The sequence below is a fragment of the Colobus angolensis genome, unplaced genomic scaffold (assembly GCF_000951035.1).
Source record: "Colobus angolensis palliatus isolate OR3802 unplaced genomic scaffold, Cang.pa_1.0 Scaffold125, whole genome shotgun sequence".
Lineage (NCBI taxonomy): Eukaryota > Metazoa > Chordata > Mammalia > Primates > Cercopithecidae > Colobus > Colobus angolensis.
The window spans coordinates 149,719-174,370 of record NW_012113697.1 but is presented as its reverse complement, the minus strand read 5'-3'; the positions used below and the strand labels follow the sequence as shown (position 1 = coordinate 174,370).

Below are 24,652 nucleotides of genomic sequence, written 5' to 3'. Positions count from 1 at the left end.
GCAATTCTCCTGCCTTGGCCTCCCAAAGTTCTAGGATTAGAGGCATGAGCCACCACATCCAGGCTGGCCTTCTTTTCAGTTCCTTAAACACGCCAAACTTAGGCCCCATCAGGTTCTTTTGCACTTATGGTTCATGTTACCTAGACCACTTCTCTTACCCTGCTCTTTGAAAGACTGATTTCTTCTCATTTATTCAGCAAATACTGAGTGCCTACCAAGTGCCAGGTACTGCTGTAAGTGGTACAGATTAAAAAAAAAAGACAAATAGCTTTGCACTCTTGGAGTTACATTTACTAATGTACATTTACTAAGATGGGGAAGACACAAAAGATTTCGGGGCAAAATCAGCAGTTTGATTTTGGACATTTTAAGATGCTAGTATTTTTAAAACCAAAAAGCATTGAGAGGGAGATCCACTGGAGTGTTCTAACTGTAAGACTGCATGTTCTGACTCACCTGTTAAATAGAGAATTCTGGCTACTGTAGTAAAAATCTTGAGGGGGAGGGGAGAGGAAGGAGGGACAAAGGCACGAAGCTAGGAGACTGGTTAGAAAACTACTTCAATCACGAGGCCAAGAAGTAATGGCTTGGTCTAGGGTGGATGAAGTGGAGGTGATGAAAAATAGATCCCAAATACATTTTAACGTAGAGCTGACAGGATTTGCTGATGGGTTGACTGGAGAGGTGGAGGAAGGGTAAATAAAAGGAATCAAGGAAGATTCCAAAGTTTTTGTCCTGAACAACTAAAAAGATAAAGATGGCTAAGACAGATTCTTGGCATTCCAATAATTAGAGATCACAAAGATAAGAAGGAACAGGCAGTGGGGACTGAAAAAGAAGTACCAAGGAACATGAGGTGAGCCAGGAGGGGGTAGTGTCCTGGAAACCAAACGAAGTGCCTCCAGGAAGAGGATCCATCATCTGTGTGAAATGCCGCTCACAGGTAAGATGAAAACCAAAAAGTGACCACTGTATTTTTTCTTCTTCTTCTCCTTTTGAGACGGAGTCTCACTCTGTCGCCAGGCTGGAGTGCAGTGGCATGATCTTGGCTCACTGCAACCTCCACCTCCCAGGTTCAAGCAATTCTCCTGCCTCAGCCTCCCGAGTAGCTGAGACTACAGGCAAGGGCCACCACGCCCAGCTAATTTTTGTTTTTTTTTTTTTGTATTTTTAGTAGAGACGGGGTTTCACCATGTTGGCCAGGATAGTCTCAATCTCTTGACCTCATGATCCGCCCACTCCGGCCTCCCAAAGTGCTGGGATTACAGGCATGAGCCACCGCGGCCAGCCATTGTATTTTTAACAGGTCATCGGGGACCTCAGTTCCAGTATGGTTGGGAGAGGAGAAGAAAGGCTGACTAGAATGAATACAAGAGAGAATGGAAGAATTAAAAGACAAGTATATATGATACAAGTCTTTAAAGGAAAAAGAATGAGGTGACAAGTCAAAGAGCATATGGTGTCAAGTTTTCATTTTTTAAGGTAAGAGAAATTAAAACATGTTTATATGTTGATGTGAACAAACGTTTAAAAGGATTAAAAAATTGACGATGCAAGAAAGAGAATTACTGGAACAATGCCTTCCGGTAGGCAAGAGGAGATGGAAACCAGGACACAGTAGACAGGGAGACCTAAGAATGGAGCACGGACAGTCCAATTATCACACAAGAACATGAGACCGTGAGTAAACATGCAAATAAATAGGCAGCTAGTGTGAAAATTGTCTTCTGATGGCTTCCATTTTCAGTGCAACAAGAAGCAACATTACCAGATGAGAGAGGATAAGAGAAGAAATGTTGAAGATTTGAGTTTTAATAGTTGCCTAAGGTGAGAGGGTGACGGGGCTATAGAAATGGAGAATGACCACCTGGCAGCACTAAGGGCTCGACTGAGGTTCGCGTCACAAACTTACCAAGTGGGAACAGTCGGCTGGGCCTTGCTCTCGCCTGTAATCCCAGCACTTTGGAAGGCCGAGGTGGGTGGATCACCTGAGGTCAGGAGTTCAAGACCAGCCTGGTTAACATGGTGGAACCCCATCTCTACTAAAAATACAAAAATTAGCTGGGCATGGTGGTGGGCGCCTGTAATCCCAGCTACTCTGGAGGGTGAGACAGAAGAATCGCTTGAAGCCGGGAGGCGGAGGTTGCAGTGAGCCGAGATCGCGCCATTGCACTCCAGCCTGGGCAACAAGAGTGAAACTCCGTCTCATAAATGAATAAATATATACATAAATAGTGGGAACAGTCGGCATGGTTGATGTTTCTCCAGCCTCATCCGGCCTGGGTGCCAGGTTCAGATGTCAGAAGCATGTGAACCTGAACAACTCCACCTTCAATAGCAGCTGGGTAAAATGAGGCTGAAACCTACTGGGCTGCATTCGCAGACAGGGCATTCTAAGTCAAAGGATGAGATATGAGGTTGGCACAAAATACAGGCCATAAAGACCTTGCTGAAAAAACAGGTTGCAATAAAGAAGCCAGCCAAAACCCACCAAGACCAAGACGGCCATGAGAGTGACCACTGGTCGTCCCCACTACTACACTCCCATCAGCGCCATGCCAATTTACAAATGCCACGGCAACATCAGGAAGTTACTATGTTCTAAAAAGGTGAGGAATGAATAATCCACCCCTTGTTAACCATATCACTAAGAAATAACCATAAAAATGGGCCACCAGCAGCCCTCCAGGCTGCTCTATGGAGTAGCCATTCCTTTACTTTCTTAATAAACTTGCTTTCACTTTGCCACTTTGCACTGCAGACTCACCCTGAATTCCTTCTTGCCTGATCCAAGAACGTTTTTGGGACAGAGTCTGTCACCAAGCTGGAATGCAGTGGAGGTTGACTGCAACCTCTGCCTCCCCAGTTCCAGCGATTCTCCTGCCTCAGCCTCCGAGTAGCTGGGACTACAGGCATGCACCACCACGCCCAACTAATTTTTGTATTTTTAGTACAGACAGGGTTTCACCATATTGGCCAGGATGGTCTCAATCTCTTGACCCCATGATCCACCCACCTCGTCCTCCCAAAGTGCTGGGATTACAGGCGTGAGTCACCGCGCCCAGCCAAGGACCCTCTTTTGGGGTCTGGATCAGGACGCCTTTCCTGTAACATAGCTGAATTTAACCATTATTAGATTTTCTCCACTCAAGGCATCTCCTCATAAGCAGTCTTTTCTGACCACAAATCTTCGTTGTCCTATCCTCAGACACTTGCTATTTCATCACCCTGCCTTTGCAATTATCTGAAAATATCTTTGGTTATATAATGTATCATGTCTCCCCACCCCAATCCCATCTCCTAGAACCCACTTCTCTAACCCGAAAATACGGGGCAAAAAACTTGTCTGTACTGGTCACAGCCCTATCCCTGGGCCTACAACCATGTCTGAGTCATAGTAATCCCTCAATAAATTATGTGTGAGCCGAAAGAAAAAAACACATAAGACAATCTAAGCGACTATAAACACTAGCTTTTTTCTAAAAAGAAGAGATTATTAAATTAATCTTACTAGTCTCCGGTTGCCAACACGTGGACTACAATTTAAGAGCACAAAAGAGAGAATCACCAACATTAGTTTGCGAACAGCAACTTGAAAACAAGGCTCTGGCGGTGTCGCCGATTCCTACAAGATCGCATCGCAGCCCTGGGGGTCAGGGATCTAAGAGGCCCGCAGGCCGCTACTCTGCACCTCCACCTCCGCACTAAGGGCTGAGGAAAGAGAGACCCCCGTTTGGGCTGGTCAACAACGGGCGTCTCCACAGCCGCAAGCAGTACCTGCTCGGCGCCGCACGAGTCACGCCTCCTCCAGAGGCCTCAGAACCCCCAGCTACCCTCCTCAGACAACTACCCACAGCCTTCCACTCCCGACCGCCCCGCTCGTCCTCGAGTTCGAGTAGCGGGCGCAGGGAAGGCGGACTCCAGTCCCAAGGAAGCTGCAGAGCCCGTCCCAGGAGCCGCCATCCTCCCTGCGCGCCCTCAGCCCCTCACCTGCTGCAACATGGCGGCCCTACGCCAGCCCTACTTCCGGGAGCCACGTCAGCGCAGCAGCGTACGGGTCCGGGTCGGAACTGACGCGACTCGTCACCAAAGGCCAGGAGGGACCACTGTAGGAGCCTCAGTCCCGCTTCACTTCCGCTTTGAGGGAGCAACGCCGGAGGAGTAACTCCGGGGGCGGAGCGAGCGGGGGCGGAGCTGCTGTGTGGGGTGGGGCGAGAAGCGCGGACACGGCGGAGGCGGAGCCTGGAGCAGGAGCGAAAACCGGCTGGGAAAGGCAATTGGGACCACAGTGGGCTCTTAAGTGGAAAGCTTCTTGATCTGTTTTGAGGAAATGTTTGCTGTCCATCCAGTGCCAATTCTGAAGTCGTTCCCGCCAGCGTCGCTACCCAGAATGCAGGAGGTCAGGGTTTTAGTCTCTAATTTAATTTTCTTTGAATATTTTACAAAGACATACTCCTGTACAGTATTACTTTTGTACTTTAAATTGTAGAAACAACTTTTTAAAATATGTTCTTGCGAAGAAGTAAAACGTTAAGAAAAACAAGGCAGGAGGACTCTAGAGTACGTAAAGGACGGCATTATTATGGGAGGTATAACCTTAGACGCCAGGAAACTAAGGAATAGGAGTTGAGACCTTGCACCCTGGAGCTTGGACGCCTGGGTCTTCTATTGCCAATCATATCACCAACTTTTATGTGCTTCTTTCGTCAGTCGTAAAGTGGGGATGATAATGGTTTCCTTACTAGTAAATGGGAGTCGTTATTCTTATTACTATTTTAAGTCCAGCAGCTCATGTGTGATCTTGCCTGACCAAAGTATGTGAAATTGAGGGGCGTTAAGTCATTTTTGAAACGGTGATGATGACAGTATCCTGTCTGGCCTAGTCAGACTGCTGTTGTTGGCATAGTGATATTTGCACGTTTCCTTGATTGAAGGGATTTTCTCTATTAAAATAACAAATTTTACGTGGCTGTTTGCCAGTGCCATTTAAAACCTAATATTCTAATAATGAAAGGGGAAAAAACACACACGCGTTTCTCAAAGGCGAGAAAGTTCGGCAGCACAATCGCAGTCGTGCTCTTGGAGATGAAAAGCTGACAAATTTGGGGCCTGTACATCCAGCCTGCCCATGGCAGGTTTTCAGTGGTCCACTCAGTGCTGTGGAGTTTTGTGGTGTTTTTGTTTTTTAAGGCATTCTGTTTTAATTCATTACCGTCTTTTAATTTTTAATAGCTAGTTTTTAAAGCTAATTTTGTATTTTTAGTAGAAACGAGGTTTCACCACGATGGTCAGGCTAGTCTCGAACTACTGACCACAGGTGATCCACCCGCCTCAGACTCCCAAAGTGCTGGGATTCCAGGCGTGAGCCACCGCGCGTGGCCAAGGCTTGAACTTTCTGATGGGCCATAGCTCTTGTAGTGGGCTGCAGTCTTCTAAATTACCTGGTCCCTGATACCATAGTCCAAAGGTTTAAGCAGAAACCTCAATGCCCTTGATGGTACTGGCCCTCTTTGTACAAAGGATGTTATGCTAATTCTCTTCCTTAGATGTGGTCAAATGCAACAGGTCAACCCCATTAAGGGCTTCCCCTTTTAAATTCTTAATGGGTTTCATCAGGCTTCAATGCAAAAATACCAGAAAACTCCAATGCATTACCCTGATATAATCCCATAACTTTAGCTGGAAGAACTAATAGCACTAAATTGATAGTGGTGAATGGTATCTAATTTCCAATGATCGTCTCCCCATCCCCCATCAACGAAACTGGGCTTTCCTAATGCTCACTAAATTTTTTTTCAGTGGGAGTACAGATGCTAATCTCACCCAACCTCCTTCTGTTTTCTTATTTTGATGATATCAGATATTTGGCTCAGAGGAGTATAATTGGGAGTTCCCACATTACTTACCAGGAAAAAACAGTCAAAAAAAAAAGAAAAAAAAAGAAAAAGGCCAAATAGCAACATCCACTCGGCTGTTTATTGTAAAACATTGTAATTTCCCAAGGCTGGTTCAGATAAATACATTTTGTCCAAGTTCAGGGGCTGCTGTTTTCCCTTGCTTCATGAAATTATCAATAGGCAGGCCTTTGATTTTCCTGATCCATGCAGCTTTGCTGGCTTTTCCTGGATCAACCACTCCAGTGGACTCCCTGGCCTGATATTCCTCCATCTTGGCTTCCTGGTGCTCTTTCTCCTCCTTCACGGTCAACAGCACGAACTCAGTGTTCACTCTAAGGGGATCAAGGGCTGTGTAGATGCGAGGCCGTTCTTTATTAAGAGATAGGGTGGCTGTGCCCACTTGTGGAGCTAGCATGCGGTTTGGTTTAATGACCTGCATACTGGTCAGGGGACTGCACACTGCCCTTTCAATTGAACTAGTCACTTGGTCTCCACCCTTTAAGCTGCCAGAGAACCTGGAGCGGATAATCATGGGCTGCGGCAAGGTGGACTGGACTCTGGGACTGTGCAAAGAGATCTTCAAGTTGGGCTGCAGTTTCTGGATTTCAAGGGGAATACTGGTTTGTTTCACATCTATAGGAGGATTGCTCAATCTCAACCGATCAACTGCATGTTGGATTGATTTTCCTTTGAAATTCAAGACCTTCCTTGGGTACAAAATTGAAGGTCCCCAGACATCAATAATTTCTGTTCGGGGCCTACAGGGATAGGCGAATTTCCCGGAATTATGGGCTTGCTGCAGGGCGCTGACAGTCAGGAGGAATTGGTCGGGTGACATAGGAATTTTCCAAGACTTTTTCTTTGGGTGATTGAGCAGTTTTTCAGGAGTTTCCAATTGTCCTTGTTTTTGTGCTTTCTCTACATCATCTGCTTCTTCAAAAAAAAGAAAAAAAAAATCGGCATTCTGTGAAAAATATGAAGTACGTATGCATTAAGTACTTGGGCATTCAAACTTCAAAGCACATTGAGGTCTTTGTTGCCCAACAGGTATGCCATGATACAGGCAGGCATCCTCAGTCGTATTAGAAATGCTGATACTGGAAACGATTTAATAAAACTAGTTTTAAATAAAATGCTAGTATTGAGTAAAGTGTATATTAGCCTCTAAGTGTGCATATTTCGAAGGCAACATGTGATTTCGATGCTCCACTTATTTTTGAAAATGTGAAGTTGGGGCCGGGAGCAGTGGCTCACGCCTGTAATCCCAGCACTTTGGGAGGCCGAGGCAGGCGGATCACGAGGTCAGGAGATCCAGACCATCCTGGCTAACACGGTGAAACCCCCTCTCTACTAAAAATACAAAAAAGTAGCCAGGTGTGGCGGCGTGCGCCTGTAGTCCCAACTACTCAGGAGGCTGAGGCAGGAGAATAGCGTGAACCCAGGAGGCAGAGCTTGCAGTAAGCCGAGATTGTGCCACTGCACTCCAGCCTGGGCGACAGAGCAAGACTCCGTCTCAAAAAAAAAAAAGAAAATGTGAAGTTGGGAATGACCTTCACATCTCATTTATGATTCACACAAAGCAGATCTTAATAAATTTATAGTAGCACAACTGTATTTTTCAACAATAATTATATTGCAAAATTTGATCTTTACCTTATTAATCAAATTTGACTCCAAATAATCTTGAATGTTGCCCAAAATAAAACCTGTCTTCAGGCCAGGTGCGATGGCTCACGCCTGTAATCCCAGCACTTTGGGAGGCCTAGGTGGGTAGATCACCTGAGGTTGGGAGTTGGAGACTAGCCTAACCAACATGGAAAAACCCTGTCTGTACTAAAAATACAAAAAAATTAGCCGGGTGTGGTGGCAGGCACCTGTAATCCCAGCTACTCAGGAGAATCGCTTGAACTCAGGAGGCAGAGGTTGCAGTGAGCCAAGATGACGCCACTGCACTGCAGCCTGGGCAACAGAGTGAGACTCCACCTCAAAAAAAAAAAAAAAAAAGGTGAAATCAAGATGTCAAAATCTTCCCTATTCTCCTTGCAAACTCAAAAAGAGAATTTTTCTCCTTTTATAAAAAAAAGGAATTATGGGCCGGGCGCGGTGGCTCAAGCCTGTAATCCCAACACTTTGGGAGGCCGAGACGGGCGGATCACGAGGTCAGGAGATCGAGACCATCCTGGTCTACATGGTAAAACCCCGTCTCTACTAAAAATACAAAAAACTAGCCGGGCGAGACGGCGGGCGCCTGTAGTCCCAGCTACTCGGGAGGCTGAGGCAGGAGAATGGCGTAAACCCAGGAGGCGGAGCTTGTAGTGAGCCGAGATCGCGCCACTGCACTCCAGCCTGGGCGACAGAGCGAGACTCTGTCTCAAAAAAAAAAAAAAAAAAGGAATTATGATGAGCTCATTGTTTATTCATTTGTCTTTTTTCAAATGATAATGTATTGTGGATCTCTTTCCAAGTTAGTATATACAAATCTTCATCATACAACTTTTAGCCATATATCATATTCCATACAATAGATTTTTTATTACTTAGCCATTGCCTGTTGGTGAACATTTAGTTTGTTAATGATCAAACTAGAAGAAAATGCAGACACCATTTTTATTTATACAAGGAAGTACAAAATGCCAGCTGACTCCCAGAGTTGGCACAGATGCAGTGGGGTCTCCCATGCATTGCTTGTGGGAGTGTAAATTAGTATAATATTTTTCAGGACAACCTTGGCAATATCTTTCTAGTTTTTGAATGCACTTATCCTTTGGCTTAGCAATTTCACTCGTAGGACTTTACCCTTCAGGTATACCTGTACCTGTACACTGACATAGGTTTATACAAGGATGCCCATTGTTAGCGCAGCCCTCATAAAACAATTGTTTTCCCCTCACCTTGAAACCAGTCTCTGCACAGAGTTTGTTCCAAAGAAACACTATTATACTAGTCAAAAATATTTGAAAGACATTTTAAATTTTTATCTATGTCCTTAAAAAATAACAAAGGGACATCCCAGTCATGAGTCATGATGTCCAGAAACTTTTTTTTTTTTTTAGATGGAGTCTTGGTCTGTCACCCAGACCAGAGTTGCAGTGGCACGATCTCGGCTCACTGCAACCACCACCCCTCTCTGGTTCAAGCAGTTCCCCTGCCCCAGCCTCCCAGGTAGCTGGGATTACAGGCACATGCCACCACATCCGGCTAATTTTTTTATACTTTTAGTAGAGATGGGGTTTCACCATATTGGCCAGACTGGTCTCGACCTTCTCACCTCAGGCAATCCGCCCACCTCAGCCTCCTAAAGTGCTGGGATTACAGGCATGAGCCACCACGCCTGGCCACTTTTAAGAGACTAGGTGTCACTATCACCCAGTGGTGCAATCATAGCTCACTGTAACGTCAAACTCCTGGGCTCAAAGGATCCTCCTGCCTTAGCTTCCTGAGTAGCTAGGAGGTGTGTGCTACCATATCTGGCCAATTTTTTAAATTGTTTGTAGAGACAAGGGTCTCGCTAAGTGGCCCAGGCTGGTCTCCAACTCCTGGCCTCAAGGAATCCTCCCACCTTGGCCTCCCAAAGCACTGGAATTACACGCATGAGCCACTATGCCCATCCCAGCAACACTTCTTAAAAGGCACATCCCTCTCTCTCTCTCTCCCTTATCTCCTTATCTCACATATATAGCACCTGCCCCCAATCTCTCTCGTTCCTAATAAAGTCTCTTAAAATGCTCTCTGAAACCAGCTTCAACTGTCTGTTCTCTCTTTTATTGTGCCCATTTCTCAGCTTGATGACATAACAGTCCAAGAAGTGAGGAAGCTGGCAGGGAACACAGGCGGGCTGTCAGCCAAAAACTGGAAAATAGTTCTCCCTCTGGCCTCAAGTCAGAAAAGGGACAATTAAGGAAAACCAGTCACTCTTGGGAGAAGCCAGGCATTGTATTCATTCCAGATTCTCAAAGATAAGCAAAGGTAGTGGCCTGCTGGAAAACAATAGGAAACTAGAGAGAGAGAGAGAGTTTGGATCTTGCCACTAATTCAGAATTAAGTATCACTGTTTGTCTTATCTCCTGCTATGGATTTTGCTTCCAAATTCTCTTGCCCACCATCCATGCCACTTGTTCCCTTATGAACAGAATAAACTTTCTTTATACCATCTCTTCGGGGTGATTTTGACTTTCCTTGACTTTGAAGTTCCTCTATTAACACTGCTAAACTGAGATAGAGGAAGAAGCTGTAGTCATTATATACTTCAATTAAGGCATAAAATAATATAATCAATCATAATGGGGGCTGATAATTGGACTGATTTTTATACAAAATAGCGCTATCTTGTTTATTATGGGTACATTATTATACATAATTATGGAGTACATGTGATATTGTGATACATGCATAAAATGTGTAATGATCAGATCAAGATAATTAGGATATCTGTCATCTTAAACATTTATCATCTCTTTGTGTTGGGAACATTCCAAATCTTCTCCTCTAGCTATTTTGAAATATACAATACATTATTGGTTTTTTGTTTGTTTGTTTTTAAGATGCAGTTTTGCTCCTGTTGCCCAGGCTGGAGGGCAGTGGCGCGATCTTGGTCACCGCAACCTCCACTTCCCGGGTTCACGCGATTCTCCTGCCTCCACTTCCCGAGTAAGGCTGGAATTACAGGCATGCGCCACCATGCCCAGCTAATTTTTTTGTATTTTTAGTAGAGACGGGGTTTCTCCATGTTGATCAGGCTGGTCTCAAACTCCCGACCTCAGGTGATCCACCTGCCTCAGCCTCCCAAAGTGCTGAGATTACAGGCGTGAGTCACTGCACCCGGCTATACATTATTGATAATTGTAGTCATCCTACTATGCAACCAAACACTAGAACTTATATCTCTTCTGTCTAACTGTATTTTTCTACCAAACACCATATTTTTTATTGTCCTATGAAACCAAGTAGTTACCTGGAGTCTGTGAAAAGTAAAGAGAGTGTAACAGCCTTCTAAATTGACTGTGTGACAGGGAAAAGTGAAGCCCTGGAAACTGAGTCACATAGCACAGCTGTTTTCCTGCTTCCATTAACCAGACTCCCTATTCTTCATTGAAACCGAGACTAAATGATGTGGAGATAGACACTCTTGTGATTGTCATCTCTTTACAGCAGAATGTTAAGCAACTCCCCTTGTGATTGTTACCTCTTTACAGCAGAATGCTAAGCAACCATTAGAGGTCATCAATAGTAGCCAATCTAGTCTTACATCTGTATGGTAGCCTTTGTATGGAAAATTGAATTCTGTTCAGCACGTCTGTTTTTGTCTGTTTAAAGGATGTTCACTTTTCCCCACTCCAGGAGCACTGGTCACTAGTCTTTGGTGTCCCTGTGTCCCTGGATGCTGCCCTCAAACTTTGCACTTGGCTAAACTCTTTTAGCTAGATCCTGAATCTTTTGATTATTTTAGGTTGGCAAGTCTAAGGCCTAGATCGCATCCTGACTCCCCCTCTGACCCACTTTTCCTACTGTTAAGCATCAGCTAACACTCTCAGTTCCCTCCTCTCAAGAGATAGCTGACTATTTGTAGTGTGATATGTTGGGGGTGATTTGTAGTTTTCTCTATAGATCTGTGGATCCAATTTCACCTGCCAAATATAGGGCTGGTATAAGGAAGGAGTCTTGCTACTCTAACCCACACATAATTTATTCTTTGGATGTCTTATAAATGGCATTGGCCATGCCTGCACCCCCACCTACATACACACACACAAATGCACACACACCTGCTTTATACGTGAGATTTTTCCAGCTACAAACATTATCTCTCAGATCTAAAAACAATACATTCTGCATAGATCATTTTTCTGCTTATAACAACTTCTGTCTCTGTCTTGAAGAAATAGTTATGTAATATATGTTTTAAATTGGGGGGTTTGGGGGTATTGGTTGCTCCCTTTTTGTTTCAGCGGTATATATTAAAGCTAATCTTATCTACTGTGCAAAGATTCTTATAAGTTTGAAAATCTTGCTCTTGCAGGCCGGGTGCGGTGGCCCACACCTGTAATCCCAGCACTTTGAGAGGCTGAGGCAGGAGGATCACCTGAGGTTGGGAGTTTGAGACCAGCCTGATCAACATGGAGAAACCCCGTCTCTACTAAAAAAAAATACAAAATTAGCCAGTCGTGGTGGCTCATGCCTGTAATCCCAGCTACCCAGGAGGCTGATGCAGGAGAATCGCTTGAACCTGGGAGGCGGAGGTTGCGGTGAGCTGAGATCGTGCCGTTGCACTCCAGCCTGGGCAACAGGAGCAAAACTCTGTCAAAAAAAAAAAAAAGAAGGAAGGAAGGAAGGACTGACTAGATTGACTAGATCTTGCAAACCAGAAGGTTCCCATTAACTGGGTGATAAATTGTTTGGAGGGTCAGAGAGAATGGCTCCTACCTTTCTGGCTTCCTGGAGGGTTAGCATATATATCCTCAGGAAACCATTGGCCAAAATATTCCATAAAGGAACCAGTCCTCCCCCGCTCCCACCACCCCGACCAAACCCGATCTGCTCTGTGGGTTATCACTGAACTTGCTGGTATTTCTGTTCTTTACCTGAAGAGAACTTGGCCGGCTTCAGGAGTACTCGGGACTTGGGAGGTTTGCTTGGTAGGAGCTCTTGGATCACAGTTTGTTTACTGGATACAGATTCTCTCGGGCTGTGAAGCTGCATATTAGACTTAGAGAGAATTTCCATGAGGCTATTTTCTTCTTTTTCCTCCTCTTTCTCCTTATTCTTCTTTTGTTTCGTTTTTTCCATGGCATACTGCCACTTTATGTGTTCAAACTGGAACATGAGAACGTTGCTTTCTGTGTTGACCACCATCCTGGAAGCGAAACAACAGGGTTGTCCACAAAAGGAGTGTGGAGGCCACCGAAAGATGCACTGCAATTACCATCCCACCTGGTCTTTAGACCAAGGGAACAGTGCCCAGGTAATGACCAAACAGACTAGTAGTGTAGGCGGCTGGAGGATGGAGAGTGGTGAAAGTTGCCAGGCCATGCAACAGGAGTCATTAGCTTTGTCACTCTTTTCTTTAAAAAATAAACGTGATTGGGGCACATATGTTCCGATTGTTTCACTTCTCAAGTTAAAATGCTTTCTTATTTTTTTCTATTTTTTTTTATTTTGAGAGGGAGTCTTGCTTTGTCGCCCAGGCTGGAGTGCAGTGGCATGATCTCGGCTCACTGCAGCCTCCGCCTCCTGGGTTCAAGCGATTCTCCTGCCTCAACTCCTGAGTAGCTGGGACTACAGGCGCGCACCACCACGCCCAGCTCATTTTGTGTTTTTAGTAGAGACAGGGTTTCGCCATGTTGCCCAGGCTGGTCTCAAACTCCAGGACTCAATGATCCACCCGCCTCGGCCTCCCAAAGTGCTGGAATTACAGGCATGAGCTACTGCGCCTGGCCTCAAGTTAAAATGCTTTTAAATGAATTTCTGTTCCTGGAGTGAGTGCCAAGTACCTAGGGTGCCAAGAAGGTACTCTGCACACAGATGTCTTGAAATTCACTTTGTTTGTTTGTTTGTTTGTTTGTTTCAAGCACAGCTTCCAAACTCAATATTACTATTGCTGCTGGGAATGAGGAAAGTTCTCTAATGGGGAGGACTCCTCTCCTTCACAGACCCTCCACACAGACACCACACACTCCATGCTGTCACTCCAGGATCTCTGCACACACTCTAGATGTAGACAGAACATCTGTACTTTATAAAGTGAGATGATTTCTAACTTCTCTAATCCCCACTTCTATGCTCCATAGACAAAGAGCTCCAGAGCTTGCCCTCCCTGTCCCCTGCCTGTCCCCCCGTAGCACTGCCTTCCCAACCCACCAGTTTTACAAGCAAGCAGCTTTCCCCTTTCTGTGCTCTTCCCTTAACTGTAAACAAGAAATGAAAACACTCTGGCAGGTTTCTTTCTGCTCCAAAGGCTGCAATGTTAAGACCTTAACCAACAGCATAAACTCTCTCAAAAAGTAACTTGTTTTGGCTGGAACTGCTGGAATGGAATGCAGGGTGTCATGCCAATAAGAAATCCCTTTTAGACTCAAGCCGAAAGGAAAACACCTTTCTTTGGATGCTGTGAGTGCAAACCGGTCAGAGCTTTTTTTTTTTTTTTTTTAAACAGCATGACTGAAAAGTGTTCATTAATTGAGGCTTATCACCAGGCTGCCCTCTTTAAGATGGTAAATAATACTAATGAAGTTTCACTAAAAGGAAGGCAATATGGTTCAGGGACATTAAGTGATGTCTCAAGTGAGCTTGAAGTAGAATTTACAGGTTAGTTCTATTTGGTTTTTTTCATATAATAGCACCCTGAATCTATGCATATATAAAGCACAGTACTGTATACAATGCAGTCAGTCATGGTACTGGTTTTGTAAGCTCACCAGCTCAGCTCCCCCTCACTGTACCCCCTGCTGCTGTCACCCCCCACCCTCCTATTTGCCTCTTTGCATTAGAAGTGAGGCATCAAAGACACTAGCTGATAGAGCTCTCAGGCAGCCAAAGGCATGATCAAAGAGCAAGCAGGGGCTGCTCGTTGGTAGAACTGTGGTCCTTACAGAAGCGTTATGTTGCACCCACTGCAATTCCCACAAATACCCAGGATGAATTAAGAGTCAAAATAAGCCGGGCATGGTGGCTCACAGCTGTAATCCCAGAGCTTTGGGAGGCCGTGGTGGGTGGATCACGAGGTCGGGAGTTCAAGATCAGCCTGGCCAAGATGGTGAAACCCCATCTCTACTAAAAATACTAAAAATTAGCTGGGCATATTGGTGGGCGCCTGTAATCCCAGCTACTTGGCAGACTGAGGCAGAGAATTGCTTGAACCTGGGAGGCGGAGATTGCAGTGAGCCGAGAGTGCACCACTGCACTCCAGCCTGTGCAACAGAGTGAAACTATGTCTCAAAAAAAAAAAAAAAAAAGTCAAAATGAACCATGATTGCTTCCTAATTACTAAGTTTTGTGCAAAGCCCTGTTAGTCCCCACAACAAGACTGTTGCTCCACCCAGCCAAAATTGTAGAGAGTCACTGCACACTGTCTTCTCCTGACAGCAAATCCAGGGCTGGTATCCCAAGGGAGGAAAAAATCAAACAGAATCGTCACAGTTCTGACCTCCGCACCTATCACCCACCTGTTGCCCTGAATAAAGAAGGACAGCACAGGATCGCCTCTGCCATTAGCTTTTATCACCTTCATACAGTTCCCGTTGAGGAAATTGTAAATTCTGATCTTGCCATCTGCGCAGGTGCTGATGACCCGGAGGAAGACAAGGGACACGTGGAGCACCTCCCTGGAAGGGAATAGAACAGCAGGCAGTACCCATCCTCTCGTAAAATGCCTGGGTTTGTTAGTAGGTTGGGGGTATTTTGTGTGTGATTGGGAGGCAGTGGTCATAACTGGCCTTGAAATGGTGTTTGCTGTGATTTTTTTGTTTTTTGTTTTTTTTTGAGATGGAGTTTCACTCTTGTTGCCCAGGCTAGAGTACAATAGTGTGATCTCAGCTCACTGCAATCTCCACCTACCAGGTACAAGCGATTCTCCTGTCTCAGCCTCCCAAGTAGCTCAGATTACAGGCATGCACCACCACACCTGGCTAATTTTTTTGTATTTAGTAGAGACAGGGTTTCACCATGTTAGGCTGGTCACGAAATCCTGACCTCAGGTGATCCACCCACCTCGGCCTCCCAAAGTGCTGGGATTACAGGTGTGCACCACCGTGCCTAGTATGCTGTCATTTTATAATTGTGGAACTAAACCATGAGCTACTCTGAAGACATACCTCTTTCCATTCTGCAGCTACTTTCCCTGCAGTTAGGTCACAGGGCCACAGATGACAAAACAAAAGGGCTGACATCACAATCTTTTTTTTTATCTAACATATAGATGACCATGTTTGTCTCTTGCAATTTGATTCCTAGCTTTTACTTATACAATAGTCATGCTGAGAATTATTTAATGTTTTGATTCCTTTTAAAATAGTATTATTGGCTGGGTGCCGTGGCTCACGCCTGTAATCCCAGCACTTTGGGAGGCCAAGGCAGGCGAATCACGAGGTCAGGAGATCAAGACCATCCTGGCTAACACGGTGAAACCCCGTCTCTACTAAAAATACAAAAAATTAGCTGGGCGTGGTGGCAGGCGCCTGTAGTTCCAGCTACTCAGGAGGCTGAGGCAGGAGAATGGTGTGAACCCAGGAGGCGGAGCTTGCAGTGAGCTGAGATCGAGCCACTGCACTCCAGCCTGGATGACAGAGCAAGACTCCGACTTCATCTCAAAAACACAATAATAATACTATTATCATATTAAAAAAAAAACAGGGAGAAAATGATTATCATTATATAAAGCAAATACTTTACATTTGAGCAGTTTCGTTTTTATCTTAAATTGGTGACTTTTATTCTTTCAGTGAAATATCCTTAAGGAAAATTGTATCCAGGGATGAAATTTAGGAATGTCCTTTTTTGATCGCCAATAGGAAAAGGGAGGGGGGACCAGGAGAAGATCTAGACAGATTCCTCCAACAAAATCTTTTCTAGAACCTTTCTGGGTTCCAATTAGACTCCAGATATGTGGAGTATTCAATTCTAAGAAGTATAATTTCCCTATTCCTGTTAATGACACCAAAAAGTTGAATTTGATACCACCAATTTGTTAGATTCTATATGCAAAGTAAGTCCATCAACTCCTGCCAGCTCTACCCATCCAAGGCCATTCATGGCCTAGTTCATGTGCTACCTTCTCCAAAAAGCCATCTCTTATCTTAATTCTGTCCTACATCTCCCCCCATCACACATGTACACAAATTTCAAGTATAGTTTCAGATTCTCTTGGGCACAACTCATATCATTGCATGCTTATCACCTAGCACAGCACTCAGCCCATAGTAGGTCCTTCATATATATTTGTTGAAAAAGTGACTGCTCATGTTTTCAGAGTATGGTCATTGCTACAATGTGTTAAAAGAATGACGTCCACCCTATGCCATTCGGCCTCAGACTTGGTCAGATCCCAGGACCAGATGAAGACTTTTCAAGGCCCCAACCATTAACCAAACAGAAATAACAAAGACCTCGAAAGGCAGGAGCATGATCAGCATACTCAAAGGACAGCAAGGAGGCAAATATGATGTGAACCCCTGATTATGTGAGATAGAGAGAGAGAGAGAGAGATAGACAGACAGATAGAACTCAGCTATAAAATAAGTATTAAAAACTCTAACAAGGCCAAGCATAGCAGCTTATGCCTATAATCCCAGCACTTTGGGAGACTGAGGTGGAAGGATTGCTTGAGACCAAGAGTTTGAGACCTTGGCTCTAAAAAACATTTAAAAATTAGCCAGGAGCATGGTGGTGTGTGCCTGTAGTCCCAGCTACTTGGGAAGCTAAGGTGATAGGCTAACTTGAGCACAAGAGTTTTACGTTATGAGGTCATAGTGAGCCATGATTGCACCACTGCACTACAGCCTGGGCAAAAGAGTAAGACTCTAGGGGGAAAAAAAAAGAACTAAAGAATGAAAGAGAAAGAACAAAAGAAAGAAAAAGAGAGAGAAAGAAAGGAAAGAAAGAGAAAGGAAGGAAAGGAAGGGAGGGGGGGAGGGAGGGAGGGAGGGAAAGGGAAAGAAGGAAAGACCCAACAAATTTCTAAATTTTTTCAAGGTGGAACTATAATAACTTTGATGGTATCCTAAGCACAGCACAATCTGCCAATCATGTACTCCAGCACTGGGAGAGATGCCATGTGATGGAAAAGTTTGTATCTCTTCATGTATCTCATTTGATCTTGCTGAGCTGAGTCCATACTTCTCTTCCCATAGATCCCTGTGATATTTGGTAGTTCAGTCTATATCATTGTAGCCTAGTAATTAAAACCACAAGCTTTGGGATCAGAAAACCTGGGATCAAAACCTGACTCTACCACTTATGGGCTGCATAACCTTCAGAAAGTAATTTAATCTCTCAGTCTTCAGTTTTGTTTTTTCTTTTTTCTTTTTTTTTTTTTATTTTGAGACGTAGTCTCGCTCTGTCACCCAGGCTGGAGTGCAGTGACGCGATCTCACCAAAATTAATTTATCCAGAACTCTGGAAAATAATCAAAGGTTTACAGCAACCCAGGGAGGACTTACACAAGTAAAATGGCATAGTGTCAATAAGAATAATGAGACTTAGAGGTCAGGAGTTCGAAACCAGCCTGACCAACATGGTGAAACTCCATCTCTACTAAAAATACAAAACTTAGCCAGGCCTGGTGGTGCGCACCTATAATCCCAGCTTCTTAGGAGGCTGAGGCAGGAGAATCACTTGAACCCTGGAAGCGGAGGTTGCAGTGAGCCGAAATTGTGCCACTGTACTCCAGCCTGGGTGACAGAGCAAGACTATGTCTAAAAAAAAACAAAAACAAAAAGAATAAAGAATAATGAGACTTGTGACAGGTTAATTTAACTTAGTCCCACTTCCCACCTCCCCCAGCCCAGTGGTAGCCATGAAAGTAACAGCCTCCAGTCCTGGTGGTGGAGGGAACAGAATGGACCTCATTCTGACAACTACAACAACTACAGAAAAAAAAAAAAAAAACTCACTAGAGGGGCTCAACAGCATATTTAAGCAAGCAGAAGAAGCAAAGTACTTGAAACAAGGTCAATTGAAGTTATGCAGTGTGTGAAACAGAAAGAAAAAAAGAATAAAGAAAAATTAATAGAGCCCCAGAAATCCATATAACATCATCAAACAAATCAATATATGCATAATAGGAGATCCAGGAAGAAAGTAGAGAAAGGGGCCAAAAGAATATTTGAAGAGATGATTGCTGAAAACCTCCCAAATATGATGAAAAACATTAATTTACAGGTCTAAGAAGCTCAATAAACTCTAACTGGGATAAACTGCAAGAGGTCCACACTTAGATGCATCATAATCAAATTTTCAGACACCAAGGGTGAAGAATATAATGAAAGCAACAAGAGAGAAGTAGGTCCTCATGTATAAAGGATCCTCAGTAAGATTAATAGATGATTTATCATTAGAAAAGTGTCTTAGTTGGCTTGGCATGGTGGCTCACGCCTGTAATCCCACCACTTCAGGAGGCCGAGGCAGGCGGATCACAAGGTCAGGAGATCAAGACCATCCTGGCTAACACGGTGAAACCCCGTCTCCACTAAAAATACAAAAAATTAGCCAGGCATGGTGGCAGGCGCCTGTAGTCCCAGCTACTTGGGAGGCTGAGGCAGAACGGCGTGAACCCGGGAGGTGGAGCTTGCAGGGAGCCGAGATCGCGCCACTGCACTCCAGCCTGGGTGACAGAGCAAGACTTCATCTAAAAAAAAAAGAAAGAAAACTGTCTTAGTCCATTTTGTGCTGTTATAACAAGATACCATACACTGGGTAATTTCTAATCAACAGAAGCTTATTAGCTCATGGATCTAGAGGCTGGGAAGTCCAAGGCCAAAGGACTGGCATCTTGTGAGAACCTTGCTGTGCCGAAGGCAAAGAAGAGGCAAAAGAGAGAGGAAGAGAAGGCTGAAGTCATCCTTTCATAAGGAACCCACTCACACAATAATGAACCCATTCCCACTATAGCATTAGTCCAGTCCTGAAAGGAGAGCCCTAGTGACCTAATACCTCCCATTAGGCTCCACCTCCTAACACTGTTGCATTAGGGATTAAGTTTCTAACTCATACTTCTTGGGAACACAATCACATTATAGAAAAGAGAAATGACAAGGATATTAAAATGACACACTAAAAATATCCATTTAACGCAAAGAAAGGCAACAATGAAATAATTCAGGAACAAAAATACATAAGACTATGGAAAACAGCATAATAACAGAAGTAAGTCTTCTTCTTTTTTTTTTTTTTTTTTTCCTTTGGGGTCAGGGTCTCACTCCATACCTAGGCTGGAGTGCAGTGGTGAGATCATAGCTTACTGCAGCCTCAAATTCCTGGGCTCAAGCGATCTTCCCACCTTAGCCTCCTCCTGAATAGCTGGGACTGGATAGGGCAACTAGTTAGAAGATCCACAAGGAAACAGAAGACACGAACAACATCATAAACTAGAGCTGACATACATATACAGAACACTCCACCAAACAACAGCAGAGCACACATTTATTTCAGATGCACATGGAACATTCTCCAGGATAGACCATATGTTAGGCTACGAAACAAATCTCAATATATTTTGAAAGACTGAAATCAAAGTATGCTCTCCAACTACAATGAAATTAAATTAGAAATGAATAATGAAGGACATTTAGAAAATTCTTAATTATGTGGAAATTAAACAACCTTGTCTTAACCACTGAGTCAAAGAATAAATCAGAAAGGCAATGAGAAAATAGTTTTGAGATAAATGAAAACACAACCTATCAAAACTTAGGGAATGAAGCTAAGCAGTGCTCAGAGGGAAATTTATAGCAGTAGATGCCTACCTTTCTCCAATGAATAATCTTTCACCTTAAAAAACTTGAAAAAGATCAAATGAAACTCAAACCAGGAAGCAGAAGGAAAATAATAAAGATTTTAGCAGAAATTAGAAATAGACAATTTAAAAATACAGAAAATCAAATGAAACCAAAAGTTGGTTCTCTCTTTATTTTTTTTTTTTTATTTGCTTATTTATTTACTTATTTTTGAGATGGAGTTCTGCTCTTGTTGCCCAGGCTGGAGTACAATGGCGTGATCTCAGCTCACTGCAACCTCGGCCTCCCGGGTTCAAACGATTCTCCAGCCTCAGACTCCCTAGTAGCTGGGATTACAGGCGCCCGGCTAATTTTTGTATTTTTAGTCGAGACGGGGTTTCGCTATGTTGGCCAGGCTGCTCTCAAACTCCTGACCTCCAGTGATCTACCCGCTTCGGCCTCCCAAAGTGCTGGGATTACAGGCATGAGCCACCGCACCCAGCGGTTCTCTTTTTAAAAAGTCAACAAACGGCCAGGCGTGGTGGCTCACGCCTGTAATCCCAGCACTTTGGGAGACCGAGGTGGTTGGATCACCTGAGGTCAGGAGTTCGAGACCAGCCTGGCCAAGATGGCAAAACCCCATCTCTCCTAAAAAATACAAAAATTAGCCGGGTGCAGTGGTGGGCACCTGTGATCCCAGTTACTCAGGAGTCTGAGGCAGGATAATCACTTGAACTGGGGAGGCGGAGGTTGCAGTGAGCTGAGATTGTACCACTGCACTCCAGCCTGGGAGAAAAAGCAAGATTCTGTCTCAAAAAAAAGTCAACAAACTATTAGCTAGACAATTGACAAATCTTTGACCAAGAAAATAAGAGAGAAGACTTAGATTACTAATATAAAGAATAAAGCAGGGGACATTTCTACTGACCGATGGAAATGTTTGTAATTAGATAGTGGTAATGGTTGCACATTATGAATATACTTTAAAAAATACTTTAAAAATTGAATTGCACACAAAAGTAGTGAATTTTATGTTATGTGAATCATATCCTAATTAAAAATCGCAGCAAAAAACAAATTACAATGTGAGCTATGGAAAATACATTAAGGAATAAAGTTTTTTTTGTTTTGTTTTTTGAAACAAGGTCTCACTTCTTGGGAGGCTGGAGTGTGGTGGCACAATCACAGCTCTTTGCAGCCTGAACCTCCCCAGGCTCAGGTGATCTTCCCACCTCAGGCTCCCAAGTAGCTGGGACTGCAGGTGTGTGCCACCGTGTCAGGCTAATTTTTGTATTTTTTGTAGAGACAGGGTTTTGTCATGTTGGCCAGGCTTATATTCAAAAAAAAAAAGCACTACAGGCAGGGCACTGTGGCTCACGTCTGTATTCCCAGCACTTTGGGAGTCTGGGATACTATATACTAATATAAAGGTGGGTGGATCACTTGAGGTCAGGAGTTTGAGACCAGCCTGCACAACTTGGTGAAACCCTGTCTCTACTAAAAATACAAAAATTAGCCAGGCATGGTAGCACATGCCTGTAGTCCCAGCTACTCAGGAGACTGAGACAGGAGAATAGCATGAACTTGGGAGGTGGAGCTTGCAGTGAGCCGAGTGCCAGTGCACTCCAGCCTGGTGACAGAGTGAGACTCCATCTCAAAAAAAAAAAAAAAGAATTCAATAACTTCTCAAAACCCCCAGCTCTATAGTTACTTCGCAAGAGAAACCAAGGAAGAGTGAAAGAGGTTAATAGCCAAACAGAGAAGATGGTGGGGAAAAATGGGTCCCGGGTGGAGGAGGAAGGAAGCAGAGAGGGTGAAGTGCAGAGAACACGATGTCCACAGGGAGCAGAAGGTCTGCCAATGATTGCAGTCTAGGCTATGACAGGGAAGGGAAGGACACCAGGTTCACCGCTCCAGGCTTCACAGGCACCTACTTGGGATGCTTGAAGGCCATCAGGCAGCGCTCATACTTCCCCACCATGCTCCAGGCCATGACCAGGCCATCAGTGCTTCCTGAGAGGAGATGCCACTGGTCGAAGAACAGGCACTTCACGGCTCCCTCGTGGCCATTGAGAATCTGCAAGAAAAGATACCACTGTCTTCAACTCAGACTGTGACTCCACCAAGAACCAAAGCTGAGGCTTCTTCAGATGAATGCCAAAGCCACCCCCCACCAATCTGTGACTGCCATTCACTCGGTAGCTACCTGAACTAACCTTGCTTTTGCTGTAAGAAGGCCAATGGAGGCCGGGCGTGGTGACTTATGCCTGTAATGCCAGCACTTTGGGAGGCCGAGGTGGGCGGATCACGAGGTCAGGGGTTTGAGACCATCCTGGCCAACATGGTGAAACCCTGTCTCTACTAAAAATACAAAAATTAGCTGGGCAAGGTGGTGCACACCTGTAATCCCAGCTACTCGGGAGGCTGAGGCAGGAGACTGGCTTGAACCCGGCAGGCGGAGCTTGCAGTGAGCTGAGATTGCGGCCACTGCACTCCAGCCTGGGCGACAGAGCGAGACTCCACCTAAAAAAAAAAAAATAATAATAATAATATAAATAAAAATGAATTTATAAAAAGACACTACAAGTACAGAAGCTTTTCCAAAGATCATCATTCCTGTCAGTCCTATTTTGCATCCTCAGATTTCCTCCCTCATATCCATTCTGTCCCACGCTATGTGCAAAATCTTAATTTTGGTTGAAAAAATATTACATCAGGAATGGAAATACCACTTTCTCCAGCCCTTCTTCCATCAAAGGACAGATAGCAACTATATCTGCTTTCTCACCTATGTCACATTCAAAAGATGAGTTATCAGTCCAATCGTTAGAAGTTTCCAGAAAGGCAAGCTGTCAAATTATTCCTTGTTACCAATCAGTTAGATACATTTATTGAGCACAGAGCTCCTACAGACAAGTTGGGAGAAAGAGATCTACAAATGAGAGTATTGACCCTGTCTTCCAAATGTCTATGGTTTTTCTGTTACTATGCAGGATAGCAAGAGCTAATATGCATGGTATGTTAGGGACTGTTATTCAATAGGAGTGGGAATTGTCTGAGAAGGTCTCATAGCAGAGGTGGAGGGAGAGGCTAGTGGTATGATGGAACCATGACGAAATTGCTCGGCTTGCTGGGAACAAATTATTTTCTGCTCACTAACTAATCCTACTGAATCCTGCTTAGAAGATTTTAAAACATATAGTTGACATTTTCAGGTGATTTCATAAAGCTTGACTTCCTCCCGGAGATCAAGGCTTGATAATCCAGAAGGTTTACTAAGCTGGCTGGATGGAGTTACAGTCTTGTGGTGGGGACTAAGAGGGCTTTGCACAAAACTCAGCAATCAGGAAGCAATCATGGTTCATTTTGACTCTTAATATCTAAGGGTAAGATAAGTCACTGTTGGCCAGAAAAAAAAGATCAATTTACTAAAAATAAGTTTCCACTGATGGATCCCCTAGAAAGCCCACTTATTCTTTTTATTTTTATTTTTTTGAGATGGAGTCTCGCTCTATCACCCAGGCTGGAGTGCAGTGGCACCATCTTGGTTCACTGCAAGCTCCGCCTCTAGGATTCATGCCATTCTCCTACCTCAGCCTCCCGAGTAGCTGGGACTACAGGCGCCCGCCACGACTCCCGGCTAATGTTTTGTATTTTTAGTAGAGACGGGGTTTCACGGTGTTAGCCAGGATGGTCTCCATCTCCTGACCTCATGATCTGGCCGCCTTGGCCTCCTGAAGTGCTGGGATTACAGGCATGAGCCACCACGCCCGGCCAAAAGCCCACTTATTCTTTTAATCAATTAAGGTAGCATTTAGTTTCCTGGAAATTTTTATAATGCATTCAGGGAAAGAAGCTATATTCATGTAGTATAAGAGTAGCATAAAGTAGCATATAAAACTGATGACCATGGCAGAATTGACCACAATACTCTTTCCAAACAAGCGCAGATGTGACCTCAGAATGCTTATTACTTGGCTCCAAGCAGCCACTACCACTAAATTTGAATTGGCATGTAAAATGAAATCCATTTGCTACTCTGGAATAGGATCCAGCCTGTAGACTTGTAGTTGTAAGTTCCTCTTTTTAAGCTCTCAGCTCTTTTAAAGTCTTTGGATCATTTTTAAGCTTTTGTGAGCACAAGCATCCTGGGATAAAGACCAATTCCTAGAATTTTAAGTTTACTAGAATTGGCATTATTTGGGATGGTTCTGCCAGTATTCATATGTCTGATAGCTATCAGGTATGAATTTATCATGAAGGTCATAAATATAAAATTTCAGGCCGGGCATGGTGGCTCACGCCTGTAATCCCAGCACTTTGGGAGGCCGA

At 44.2% G+C, this 24,652-nt stretch overlaps 2 protein-coding genes across 6 annotated transcripts in view; both read right to left on the bottom strand.

The window, feature by feature from the left end:
- LOC105505403 (Golgi apparatus membrane protein TVP23 homolog B) overlaps positions 1 to 4,310 on the bottom strand; it is a 56,854-nt gene extending 52,544 nt beyond the window's left edge. For all 4 annotated transcript variants that reach the window (XM_011933224.1, XM_011933227.1, XM_011933225.1 and 1 more), the window contains exon 1: positions 3,991 to 4,310. In XM_011933224.1, the coding sequence (XP_011788614.1) occupies positions 3,991 to 4,002 (12 nt within the window). In that variant the 5' untranslated portion in view covers positions 4,003 to 4,310. The remainder of the gene's footprint in view (positions 1 to 3,990) is intronic.
- A 1,652-nt stretch (positions 4,311 to 5,962) lies between these two features.
- Positions 5,963 to 24,652, bottom strand: part of CDRT1 (CMT1A duplicated region transcript 1) — a 51,259-nt gene continuing 32,569 nt past the window's right edge. Inside the window, exons 10-14 of one of the 2 annotated variants that reach the window (XM_011933217.1) lie at positions 22,255 to 22,397; positions 15,056 to 15,214; positions 12,476 to 12,747; positions 10,046 to 10,102; positions 5,963 to 6,827 (exon numbers count right to left, since the gene is read on the bottom strand). In XM_011933217.1, coding sequence (XP_011788607.1) covers positions 6,010 to 6,827; positions 10,046 to 10,102; positions 12,476 to 12,747; positions 15,056 to 15,214; positions 22,255 to 22,397 — 1,449 coding nt within the window. In that variant the 3' untranslated portion in view covers positions 5,963 to 6,009. The remainder of the gene's footprint in view (positions 6,828 to 10,045; positions 10,103 to 12,475; positions 12,748 to 15,055; positions 15,215 to 22,254; positions 22,398 to 24,652) is intronic. The other variant, XM_011933218.1, reaches the window with a different exon arrangement.